Genomic DNA, 13,441 nt, shown 5'->3' with positions numbered 1-13,441 from the left:
GTCGTAGTCCGATGTTACTAGCTTTCTTTCCTTGCTAGCTTCTTTTTCAACCGGTGTATTCGTATATTTGCAATATCTTTCCATAATTTCGAGTTGAATTCAGTGGAATCAAGAAAACCTGTAACGATGTGAATTACACGAAAGGATGGAAAGATGGAAATGCCAGACTCATACCTTTTACGATCGTGTGAATCTTTGCCTGCTCTTCGTTCGGTCGGTCCTACAGGTAAGGTAGGTAGGCTCTTGGCAATCACAGACTTGGAAGCCGCCCACCAAACAGTTCGAAATCCTACACCCCGCTATCACACTTCCCTTTGATGTTACCCCCCGGCTTCTTCCAACAATCGTGTATCCCGTCCCTCCTTTTCTAGTCCCTTTCTTCCCTCCGAATCCTTCGATCCAGCTCCGCGGAGACAGGCAGAAGAGGCTTGTTCGTTCTGTCTCCAAATTCGGTAGGTGGCTTGGCTGGGATGCTGCTGAGAGTCAGATGGATTCTGGGAAAAGCATGTGCAAATTCCATGTCTCACTCGTGATGATGCCCGTGATTATCCACGTGTTTATTTATGCCCAACCTCGACTACGGACCCTGACCAACGAGGACCATGGGAATGGGAATGGGAGTAACTTGACATCTCCAAGCTGTACTGAGATCGAGATCGAGAGGTTGCATAGAGTTTCTTGGTGTTGTTGGTGATGCCGTGGCCCGATACCTCTAGGCCTGCCGAGCATGGAAAGGCGCAATCTCCCCAAGTCCACCTAGCGAGTGTCTCGGCAACAAACACCCAACAGAGGTTAGCACCAAACGCACCCCACCATCTTACCTCCCCTCAGTGGAAGCCGACAAGAAACCCAACCCAAGGATCACTGTCCATCAGTGGATCACAGCGCTAAAATCTTGCAGGCTGTGCGACTTGGAAGGGAATGCAGGCAGTGCTTCGGCGTGATGATGCACTGCACTGCACACCACTGTGGACTGCCCGCATGAAGGGATTCCCACCTCACAGTCAATGTCTGGGAAAGGCCCGATGGAAGACCCCTTCTTCCTTGCATGTGCAACTGGGAATCCACTGTCGACGACACGTTTGACTTTTTCTTTCTTTTTCCCCTTGTTGACTCTCATCTGTTAGTTTGCCCCTTTTGCTTACTTCTGAAGCTGTTCAAAATGCCTTTTCACATGCTTATAACCTCGTTTTCGTATAACGACCCAGTATACCTACCTAGGTAGGGTAGCACCCAACTTCCCTCCCATTGCGCGTATCATCATGATAATATCACCACACACGGCACGAGCTACCCATCTTCCATGTCTCGAACGGCAGTTGTAGCTCGCCGGCGTTAGACCGGCCGGAGGGGATATACCCAAACTTGGCACATCCGGAAACCACCAAACGCCCTACCTCTCAAACCACACCATACCAAAAAGTATACCAGACCGCGAGACTATCACTAGTATTGACTTTGTTGATCAAGACTAAGCGACTCGGCGATTTACGCTTTGATCTCTGATGAGACCGGTAATGAGGGGGCGGCCGAATTGACCTTGGGAGGTGAAAGCTCCGGATCTAAGCTCCGGCTCCGACTTGGGATCAACATCTGATCCATGCCATGGGTGCCAAGCATTTCGGCAAACAAACCAGAGGGGGGGGAAGAACTGGATTCAAGATGCCGTCCCAATTTCCAAGATGAACATACCTAAGGTACGTACATCTAACAACCCCTTGGAAAGCACAGCCTTGATGGGAGGTGATTGTCTCGGACGACTCGCTGTTAGAGGTAGCCCGTATGTGTCAGCCTAGGTACACTAGGAAGAAAAGAAAAAGAATAAGAAAAGAGAAGGCTCAGTCCGGGCCTACACTACTGTAGCCTGCACTACACTAAGATCATCCTACAGCTAGGTAAAAACCCGTCCGTCACATCCTGATTTCGAACCCCACCACGTGGTAAGAGAATTCCCCGAGATCGAAACCACCAAAAACAAAAAAACCTGCTTTTCCTTTCAATGTTTCGGATGTTGAGCGTAGTGTACTGTATACAACACAAGTCACGATAGAAAACCCCATAATAGCCGAACGAAGCTGCTGCTGAAACAAAACAAAACATTAGGTACCTTATGTAAGATTTTGACATGTGCGATAGAGGTGCTAGATCGTCGGTCGTATGGGATAGGCATGGCATCTCAGACTACTGCGTAGACTAGATGAAACGCCGATGGAAAGCCGAGATCAGCATCTTGAGCTGCGGTGCCGAGTGAACCGCAAGTGAAAAAAGAGCAAAAAAAAAAAAAAAAAAAAAGGAATGCTGGAGTGGAAAAATACCTACCTACTTTTGGGGAGGGGGGAGATACCTACTTACAAGCTCTTTTTTCTGATGGTGTGTTGAAAGAAACAAAAGAGCTAAAAGATAGGACTGAAAGAAAGGACTAAAAAGAAAGACGATAAATGCCTATTCAGTTCTGGAGGTAATTATCGCCATTCTAAGCAAACCTTCAGTTACCTACCAGCTCATCTATACCTGTGTATCACGGTCCTTTTGTTTATTTGTTACAAAGTGAGGTAGGTACCTATGTATGATGGACAAGGCTACCTACCTATCCCCAGCTCTATCCATCCATTCCAACGGCCGTCTATCTCGCCTTCAGATAACATATCATAGGTATCTGAGCAAACAACGTAAAGACCCCGGATTGTCACAAATGGTAACCCACCTAACCCATTGATGCTCACTCGTATACCTACCTAGTGTAGTCGTTGGGAGACCGGCGAGGGAAATGAAAAAAAGGCCCATTCATGAAAAAGTAAACCGGCGTGTTCTTACCTATCAGATATCATATCCCATTCCCAGAACCATGTGGCCTGATGCCTACCTAATCGCTCACGCAAAGTGATAGGAATGAATGTAAAGTGTGATCAATACTGCCCTTCACCGGCCGAAATCTCTATCTGTGTAGGTAGTAGAAATTCACATCTGCCTCCAGTTGCTACATGTACATGAGAAAAGGTGGTTGGTGTGTGGTGCGAGATAACAGCCAGCCAGCCGTGCTTCCAGCCTTCCAGCCTTCCACCCTACCGGACCAACCGATCTTCATACAAGCAGTTACCTAATCATCAGGAGACTGGCTGGCTATCTCTATTCTTCTGCCCAGCGGAGTGATACTTACCTACCTCTATAGGATACCTCTGGCAGTCCAGTCGATGTGCCACACATAGTTCCGACTATTTTCCTAGCGACGGGAGTCATCCACTCACTCAGGCAGCCAGCCTCTTCTCTTGATTCCTTCACCTCTCTCCTCTGACTCTTACTCCACTGGTATCAATCAGGCAACAAGACTAAGGTACCTATATGCCAGACCAGACGAGACGGGGCTTGGCTTGGTTTGACCTGGGGATAGCAGCCTCGCCTTCCACTTGCCTTGCAAGTCCAGGTTCGAACTCGGATGAAGCCTGGCAAGTCTCATACTTTCCATTATTTTCCTGGTGGGTGTGCCACACCCACATACGGAGGTACCAAATCTCATAAAGGTCATTGACAAGCCCGGAGAGCCAGTCGTTCAGTGATCTGGTCTGGTCACTTGGTGTTGTTATGTTCAGCTAGCTTGTTAAAAGGTAGGAGGTAGTTGGTATCGCTGAAAGAGCGTGACCTGGGGGGTTAGGCCAAGGGTGAGGGTGAGGTCGAAGGTGAGGGTGAGGAAGCCATAGCCGTAGCTGTAACCATAACTGTGGCCGTGGCTGTGGCCGTAAGCCGTAACGCGCGGCGGGAAGTAAGTATTAACATCGTGACTTTGCCCTCGGAATATTGAAAATGGGATGGATGTTTGCCTCCAGGAGTCCCAGTATCATCCACCAAGACGAGGTGTGTATGGGGTATGGTGCAGTATGGCTCGGTGAGGCGTAGGTCTAGGTGTGGCTTCACACTCACACTCACACTCAAGATATCTCAACCACAACCACCCCGTATGAACACCCATATAAACACAGACAGGCTCGAGACACAGCCACTATTCTGGCCATTCTCCCAGTCAGTAAGTCAGTCAGCCACTTTCTTCCCTTTTCTTCCCCTTCCCTCCCCCCTCTACAACATACCGACATACCGACATACCTTATAGTAAAGTAAAGTACACTAGCATGAACGGCAATCAGGGTGTGGTAAGGTAAGACCCACTCCACCCACACACCCGAGAGGTATGGTAGAGAGGTGAGACACAGCCCGGCTCCGAAAGTCTTGGCTGCGGACAGCCCAGCTGCCGCAACGCAACTTGATCTGATGAACATGGTCGACATGCTGCATACCTACCTACCTCTAAGTAGGTTGGTGGGGCAGATCGACTAGGTAAGTTGATCAGACGAGAAGGTGTGAGACACACGACAGATGAGAAAATATATGCCAGACCGACCGGATAGGGAGATTGATACCTAGGAAACCAACGGCTTCGGTTATTGTTGGTAGAAGTGTTGGTAGAGGTTGTGTTAGTAAAGGTTGTAAAGGTTGTATAGGTGACCATTACACTAGTCTGGTCTGGTCTGGTCTAATCTGATACTAAATGACACTAGCCCTCCTGACGCTTGTCATTGGCTAGTGTAGTCGAACTTGCTCTCACACCTTGATGCCTTACATCTCAAGACTGCGCGCACACCTGGGATCACATGTCATGACTTCAAGTTGACATGTTGCGAGGATCAAGTTACGTGCCCGCTGAGAAAAGGAAAGTGGCTGTGAAGTTGGAGCTGATACCTACCTCTAGGTAACCTTCGGCTATACCTGCTGAGCTGAGAAACATCACCCCCTTCCCTTTGAAGGTGTGGGTGGAAGTTCGTGAGTGTTCGTATAAGATGATAGGCTGAAGAACAGCGGTCGGTCCACTTTCAACGCCCGACTGCCAAGGGGGCGATTAATCATCTACTGCGTACACTTGCGAGCCAGGCGCTTGTGAATAAATATATCATAGGTAATCTTGCAGTAAAAGTGATGGACGGATTGGCCATGAATAGCAATCCCGAGACGAGATCGATATATCTCTTTCTCTGTGTACAGTAAGGTAAGCAAAAAGCTCACTTCAGTTGAGCCTCGACTTGTCAAAATGCGAGGGTCGGGCACGGTAAGGAGTGATATGGCTCAGAAGAACGAGAGTGATACCCAGACTTCTGGGAGACTGCATGTGGTGTGTGAAATGACGTGCAGGAGATCGCTGGATGGAAATGATGGATGTGCAACAGCCACTTTTAATCTTTGAGGCTGCGGAGTGTGATGAATGAAGAAAACCATACCGAAGAAAAAAGCAAAGTTTGTTTCTCGTGTGAGAAGACGGCTCACTGCAGATGGGGTCCGGACGAGGCAACCGAACCGGTAAACGGTGAAGACAAGTAGGTGCCCTACGACAAGCCCGAGCCGAACTTGAGGTAATCAAACCGCCGAGCTTGAAACTGAAACTTTCATAGAGCTCGGTCGCGAACTTCAGAGCTGGTAGTTTACTCTATCCTCTGTGCATTGAAAGAGATCAGGAAAGAAAAACGCCGTGGTTGCATCGTATCGACTCACCCCATCCAATATGCCTCGCTGATCTGTGCACTGATGGTAACTAAAACCACACACACCAGCCGCTCAACCAATCACTTGATATTTTTCTCCGTGACACTTTGCCCGTGAGATCAATATTAGCGGTTCTGGTGGTGTTGGAAGCAAGGCACTATACACTAGATATTGGGTGGTAGTGGTACGGTTTCTTTTCGGCGACTCTCCCTCTACAGTATACACCGTCACAGAGTCGCCGAGTTGCAACCGCCCACCACCAAATCGGCGCAATTCCTCTCCTCGCACCATCGGTTCTGCTCCTGGTGGCTATGGACGATTGTCGTTTGCTGGTGTATACACTTTTACTGGCAATGTACTGGTACCTACGCAAGAATCGGGCCATTTCCCATTTCCATCTGTTGTTGAATTTTTCGAGCTTTTTTTCTGATATTTGGCGAGCAGGCGCAACATCCGGGCGTTCGCTTAATACCCTCATGCACAGGTAACTGAACAGATGTTGGCGATCCCCGCATTGCCCCATAAACCGTCGGAGGTAGCATGACCGGCACGGCTCGGAGGTGATGCGCAAGTGTGTCCCCGGTTCCCCGAGGTCCCTATTCCCTAAATGATGGATATTCAGACCGATTGATGATGATGGAATGAATTCGTGGTGGTCAAGTGGCGAGAGAACATACGGGTACCCCTCCCACTGGTGCCTGCAGAACCGCAGCTTTGACAGTGACAGAGCATCGTGGCAAGCGTGGAATCCGGGGTTGATGGCGGGCCCCGCACCCGACGTCAGCATGGCGACAGTGCCTGGTGACATCGGGGGGGCTCGGAGGGCGCGATAGTGGAGAAACGGCCGGTGTCCCGTGGACTTTGTTCCATCCCAATCACAGTGGCGCGCTTTTGCCAAGTTCCATTGTCGGGTTGCAGTGTTCATGGCAGATTGTACAGTGTCGCTCTGACGGTTTTGCTGAGATGGTAGAGATGGGACGTCGTCCGGTGTCGAGTGTTCTCTCCGGGTACAGACCAGGTAATTGATTCCTCACCTCACCTCAGTGACCGGGGGTCAGATCAGATGCATTGACTGGAATGATTGACTGACCAAACGGTCGGTTGGTATGATGTTCTAGCGGCTAAGCACCTTGAGCACCGCGCGCAGCTGTCCGTTGTTGGACATGGCAGCATGAATGGGAAGGCCAGAGTCGGCTTTGGGAATATCATATGTCATTCCGGTTCGTTGTGTGTGTGAGTGTGTGTGATGAGCTCGCTTCCCCGGGAGATGAACCCTTTGAACAGGCTCGCAGTGTTCGGCAGTCATCCTGTACCCCTTGTTCTGTGTTACGAACTGGCTCTCGGTGACCGATAGGGGCGGGGATTGTTCAGAAATAGAGGAAAAGGAGGGTATAATCGGTGGTTTCCTAGGGTCCCGGTCTGTTGGTGCGACGAGAGCTGGGGAAGAGAACCTTGCGTTTTGTTCCTGGTGTATGTGCCGTGTGAAGCGTATCGTTGAGTGTAAGAGGGTCAGATAGTTGCCATGATATTAAGTCTGACCTGACATGTCAGTTGGAGAAGTCGGAGCGCCGGGGCATGGCGAGACGGGTGCGGAGACCTTGGCTCCATTTCCCTTTGTGAGGAGAAGAGCTGCTGATGTCAGTCAGTGAACAATGCGTGTTGGTGGTGTTTGTTAGTGCCCGCACAACCCATCGGTCTGAACTCCAACAGTCCGTCGAACAGTTACAACCGGGTTCCAACGACATACTGTAGTATAGACAAAAAGGTGATACGTCATAATTCGTCCGTGGTTGAATGGCCAACATGATTGGCCGTTGTGAGTCTGGAGATATTGGAACCAAGGCCGTAGCGTTGAGCAACATGTTCCATCAAAGTGATGAAGCGTGTTGCCATATTACGCCGAGGCGAGTGAGTCGTACGATGCTTGATGCTGAGGGAGGGGCTGGCGAATATTCTCGAGGTTGCCGTCGCCATTCTACATAGATCTGATCTGGAGATCCCTTCCGTAAATGTTTTGCTTGTCTCTGCACAGTATGTTTCATGGAGTGGTTAGCGAGAGGGTCGCTTGTCGCGGCTATCAGAAGAGGACGTCGAGAGTGGAGAGGGGGTTGTCGATGGCAAAGTTCAAGATGGAAGATTGTGAGATCGCAGCGCCAATGTTCGATTCTGGGGTAAAATGAAGACCACCAGAGGATCCACTCTTCCGCTGCACTGTGTGTAGTCGTAGGTAGCCTTGCAGGTTGAGTTCCATAACTGAACAGTCCGCTGACACAATGTGTCACGGTGTTTTATCATGCCATGATACTATGTACTGTCCTGTCTCTTCTGGCTGGTATTGACAATGGAATTCAATATTACACTCAACTTATGTAGTTCCAGAATTTCATGATGGCCGCCATGACAGCGAACAGGCTCACGGCAAGATGCAGGAGTAAGGCCTCTGTTCTTTTCATCCATGTCGGATATAAACGGAATAAGCTTCGGGTTTCCGTCTTCAGCGAGAAAGTGACTTATGTAGGACTCAGTGGTAATGAGTATCGAGCTTATTCGAGTCATGGACGGATGAACTTCATGACTGTTTAATCAGGTATCGAAAGGTACCTGGAAGTAGTTGGTTGTGAAAGATTGAATCGACGAAATGGTCGGTTCAGTTGGTTGTTTCCTTCCGCAGATACAGTAAATAACACAACACACTGTGCTTGCTTTCCAATAGGAGCCCCGCTTGATGGACACAGTCAACAGGAACGTTATCAGATCTCGAACCCGTGGAGTCTTCAAGTTGCCTGTCTGAATCTTTCAGTGGCCGACGTCGGTCCAATGCACACCGAACCCATTCGATCTTTGAAATTTTCCTGTCTACATACAACCAACAAGTGAGTCACGATGATACCAGGGCGCATACGCAATTTGCAATCCAACATGTAACCTAGGTAAATCGCACTCTCGAAGCACCCCGGAAAGCGAGGCCATTCCCACTTCTCCACGACAAAACCCGACTAACAAAATAAGCACGATTATTGCGTAGTGTAGTGTAAAGCGGGTGTAACAACGGCACATGGAAAAGGAAAATCCGTCAGCACGTGTGTATATACCTCCCTCTACTTGACTTTTTCCTTTGTCCACGGCAGTTTGCCTCTTTTCGCCTTGGGGTCCCCGCCTGGTGTTTCTTCTTGTCCGCAGGCATCGTCGCAACACAACGAACGAACCAAAACACACAAAACCCATCATCATCGGGTGCTCATCCCGACTGGTCTCTCAGAACTCCAACGATCAACAAAACCACAGAGATCGACAAATCGGTCGGCAGGACCCAACCAGCTACCAACTAGCAAACAGCACAAAAAAAAAAAAACCCCTAATAGATTTCGTTTGGGCACTCCTCCATCGATCACTGTGAATGAATCGCACACACACCTCCCCCCCATCATCCGTCGCTCGCTCACAGCCACTCATGCCCCCCCATCGACCAATAGGGAGAACCCGAAGGTTTAGTGCTGTATTCTTGTCCTTCCTGAGTCCCCCCCCCCTGTCCTCCGCTTGTCTGTCTGTCCTCCCGTCACTCAACTTGCAGGTCTTGCAGCTCTTGCAGGTCTCGCAGCCGTCGAACGTTCTCGCCCTTTGTCCTTCTCCTTCCTGTCTTGCCTCACGGTGATTTCTCCCGGGGGGGGGGGGGGGGGGGGGGCCTCTCTTTCTTTCTTTCCTTCCTTCTCCAGATGGACGGACGGCGGGAGCGCCGAGATGAAAATGAATGAGCCAGTCCAGTCCAGTCCAGTCCAGTCCAGTCTTTTTCTTTTTTTTTTATCGATCGAGCTTGTTTTGTTCGCCTCGGGACTGCAATGAGTACTATGTACACTACAACGAAGTAAAGCAAGGGACCAACCAAGGTGACATCTGATCTGATCTGATCCGAACCTGACCCTGTTCCAACCAAGCATCCCCCCCGATGAACATACACGATGTCTTTACTTTTCATATCGAGGCTTGCTTTGGTAGGATCTCACCTAGGTATTTAGGGAAGGGTAGACGAATGGGAAAAGCTCGACGAAGGCGGGGCGTGGTGGTAATGGTGGTGGTGGTGGTGGTAGTGGTGGCGGCAGAAAAGGAAAAAAAGGTGGGCGGTTCTGGCTATTGGGTGGCCGGCCACTCCAGTCGCCGCCGCCGCCGCCGAACGGAAGGCCGGAGCGATGATGATGACGGCTGGGAGCATTCCTTTGTTACAGCACATGCATCATGAACCTTTTTTTTTTTTTTCTTTCTTGTCATTGGAAGAAGCATTGCCTGCCGGTTCGATCACAGTGTTGAACACGACGGAGGCTACGACGAAACTTTGTTTGTGTCTCTGTCTGTTTCTTCTGTGTTCATGCTACGTGACCTGCTACGGTAGCAGTATTCCAACTTACCATTTCTCCCGAGTGGAAGAATCTAAGCGAAAAGGGGAAACGAAGAGTCCGGCTCACGAAAGTCTGCACGTCTGTGGAGTTTCCGAAAGAAACGAAGTAAGGTACAGACAGACAGACCAAAGCAAATTATCACTTGTCTGTTTATTCCATGGTCGCTTTAGGGAGCGTAGCATCGAGTAGCATCGCAGCAACATTCAACTGCGGGACGAGATTGTTTTCCTACTCCAATACGCCGAACAACGGCCCGTTGAAAATCGACCGAGACCGTCCGTCTGTCCTGTAGGTACCTGAGTAGCGATGAAGGACCTCCCTCCCTCGTATGCGGGGAAGCAAACATAGGTAGCAAAAGAAGAACCGACGACGACAACGACAACGTGCACGATGCAACCACCCGAGCCGAAGCACACGATATCTAATTTTTTTTTTCTTTTCCTGCTCTCTTTTGACTTGTCGCCTGCCGCCCAGGGAACGTGCCAGGACGTGTTGTGTTGTGTGCCAAGAACCACAACGAGGGAACAAAGCTCAAGACATCCATAATATGTATTCATCCGGCCGGTTTACCTTGATTGATCTTGCCGACCGTGTTCCATCGGGTTTGGTCTTTCTTGGGGAACCCGAGACTTGACTACCTTTAGTTGACAGTGACGGGAGTGTCTACATATGTAGCTTGAGTGAAAGCCTAGACGTGTAGTTCCGAGTCTAGGTTATATACAGGTATGTTTAATACATGCTACATAAAGTACGACCAGAGACTAAGAAAACAAGGTAAGCCAAGAAAAGTACAAGTAAGTATAGGGAAACCAAGAACTCGCGGAGTTCTAAGGTATATTTCCATGTGACGACGACGGCGATGGCGCTGGTGACGGCGACAGTGATGGGGAGGACGAGGACGGTACTAATTGACGATGACGCCGGTGATAGTGACTGTGATGACAAACAAGCATGACGGCCATGGTGATGATGGGGAAATGGATCTTATACTTAGACTTACTTCCCCGCCTTATGTATGTCCAAGATCGACATACTTTTAATTCTCAACGCCCAAAAACGGATCCTTAACAGATCTAGATCAACATTGTCCACCTTTTTTTTTTTTTTCCTTCTCTTCGTTGGTACAATGGTATTTTTAACACCAATTGTAAAACTTTATAAAGCACCGTCATCGTTGAAGTAAGGAACCCACCTCCTTCCTTCCTTCTTTCCTTTCGTTACCGAAAAGCTTCAGGGTACCTACGTAGAGGTAGGTAAGCCCGCTTCAAGCCGATGAGTGACTCGGAATACACAGAACGGCCGTCCAACGTCGGTCGGTGACACCGTGACGTGATTTGGTTCCCCCCCCCCCTAGCTTTTTGACATTGCATTGCTTCATTGATTTCATTCAAGCTTCAATAACAACAACAACCGTGACTTGATGCCTTGCTGTCTAGCGAGATCTTTCATCCTCCTATTCTTTTTTCTTCTAGGTCCTATATAAGCCGGAGCATCTATCTCTCCTACGGCTTTTCCAACTGCCTAGGTACCTAGACATAGTACCGTAGCCGAGGCAAGTAGCACTAGAGGTACGTAGAATACCTCTTCACCACACTGACCGACCGACCGACCGACCGACCGACCGACCGACCGTAGGTATATATCCGATTTGCCCACAGCCGAGGGGGGTTGAGGTTTCCAAAGCTTTGGTAGTTGGCTCGTGGTACTCAGGCTGGTCTTGGTCTGGTCTAGTCTGGGAGCCTGGCTGCCCTAGCTGGCCTGGCTGGGGTAACAGCTGGGGTAACAGCTGGCTGGGAAGGGGAGAAAAAAAGGAGGTGGGGGGAGGGGGAAGAAGGGGGGAGTTGATCTTGTGATCAACAGGCGGGCAACTACACGCGTAGGTAGCAACAGGGCAGACAAAGAAAGAAAGAAAAAAGAGATCGGAATGATCAACGAAGATCACACGTGCGTGCGGCGCGGCTAGACCTAGTAAAAGAAAAGAAAAAGGTTAAAATCACCTACCTAGGTACTTATTTACCTACCTGCACCATGTCTCACTTCTTCATCGTCAAGCTGAACTGGAACTGGAACTGGGAAAGTTCAGTCCTCGCGGGTAGGTGGGAGGTCCCTCCCGTACGTAGTCCCGTAGGTAGTGTAGTTTAAAAGTGATCCCGTGAATCCCGGGCGACGACGTTTAGAGGTACGTATGTAGGTAGCGTTCTTTCAAGTCTAGGTAGGTAGATACGTAAAGGTAGGTGACCTGACCGGATAAACATCCAGTGTTCTAGCCCGCTGAACCCGCTACCTACTTAGCCCTGCGAGTCCGGGTGCGAGTGCTGCTACCTAGGTACCTACCTACCTACCTACGGTAGGTACATGTGGATTTACCGAGTTAGTGCTGTTTGTTAGTGATGCTCGCCAACCAATCAGAACCGCGAGTTGCCCGAGGGAAACCCGTCGGTCGGGACGGTGTCTCTCTCTCTCTCTCACTGGCTGGTTGTAACTTTCCGACGGGAACGTGGAGGAGGACGAGGATGAGGACGAGGACGAGACGGAGTCCTCACGCGAGCGAGCGGACAAGCAAAGAGTCATGTTACGTAGCATTTATTCGTTCAATCCCCGGTTCTTTATCTCCTGTTTTCGCCGCCTTTTTTTTTTTTTCTTAGCTCCATACTAAGGTACGTAGCTTGTAGCTAGCTAGCCAACTAGGTAAGCTAGTAACTGAAGTTTAGCTGGGAGCGAAGATCCGGGGTTCGGAATATTGTTGTCGTGATTCGAGTGACGCCGCTCCAATAGGTAGAGGTAGGTACGTAGGTAGGTAGGTAGGTGACGACTTGCCCGGAGGTGACGATGGATTGCCTCTAGGTTGATTGATTGACGGTGAGCGAGTGGCCGGCCGAGTGGCACAATCCGGGGTAGTGAGGTAGTATATAACGCACGTAAGTTTAGAGTAGTAGTGTCAGTAGGTGCCAGCACGTAAGTTACAGTCTAACTACACCACACTAACCTTCTTTCGTCTCGACTGGCGGGGGAAGCATCCTCTCCGTTCGTTCGAGTCTGGACCTACCTAGGACGGAACTAAATCTGGACTTTGCACCGAACCGGGAGGCCGGGAACCCTAGGGACCTTAGGACCCTGGGGTTGAAGGTGGCTACCTACATAGGTGGGAATTGCCTCAACTCCACAGAATACACTATACTAGCCTGTAAGCGGGATCTCACGATGCCCTCGTCTTCTTCTTCTTCTTCTTTTGCTTCTTCTCACCGCTGCGGAGCTGTTGTTACATTTCGGTTGTGCTGCTGCTGCTGCTGCTGCTGCTGCTGCTGCTGGGGTTTTCGTGGCTACCGTGGGCATGGTACTGTACCTGTTTTGGGTTTCCCGGGGCTGACTGCTTTCCACTTACATTACAGCTTTGCAGGTCTGGCTGCTGTTGCTGCTGTGCATATACATTAACGATCTCACAACGGCTCGACTGGAGCGGACTATCGTATCCGACACTTGCATAGGCATGTGCACACATTTTGATGCAAGCAAAACAGCTGCAGGTG

General features: G+C 49.8%; 1 protein-coding gene across 1 annotated transcript; it reads left to right on the top strand.

Annotated features, from left to right (window-relative positions):
• Positions 1-7,326: 7,326 nt before the first annotated feature.
• On the top strand, positions 7,327-8,106 carry NCU03520 (hypothetical protein; the record flags this gene model as incomplete). Its single annotated transcript, XM_951706.3, has 2 exons — positions 7,327-7,431; positions 7,897-8,106. 2 exons carry the CDS (start codon positions 7,327-7,329, stop codon positions 8,104-8,106), a joined length of 315 nt encoding a protein of 104 aa, XP_956799.3.
• Between the last annotated feature and the right edge of the window lie 5,335 nt (positions 8,107-13,441).

This window comes from Neurospora crassa, linkage group II, assembly GCF_000182925.2.
Source record: "Neurospora crassa OR74A linkage group II, whole genome shotgun sequence".
Taxonomy (NCBI): Eukaryota; Fungi; Ascomycota; class Sordariomycetes; order Sordariales; family Sordariaceae; genus Neurospora; species Neurospora crassa.
Note: the sequence above shows the minus strand (reverse complement) of the source record. Positions and strands in the feature narration are given on the sequence as shown.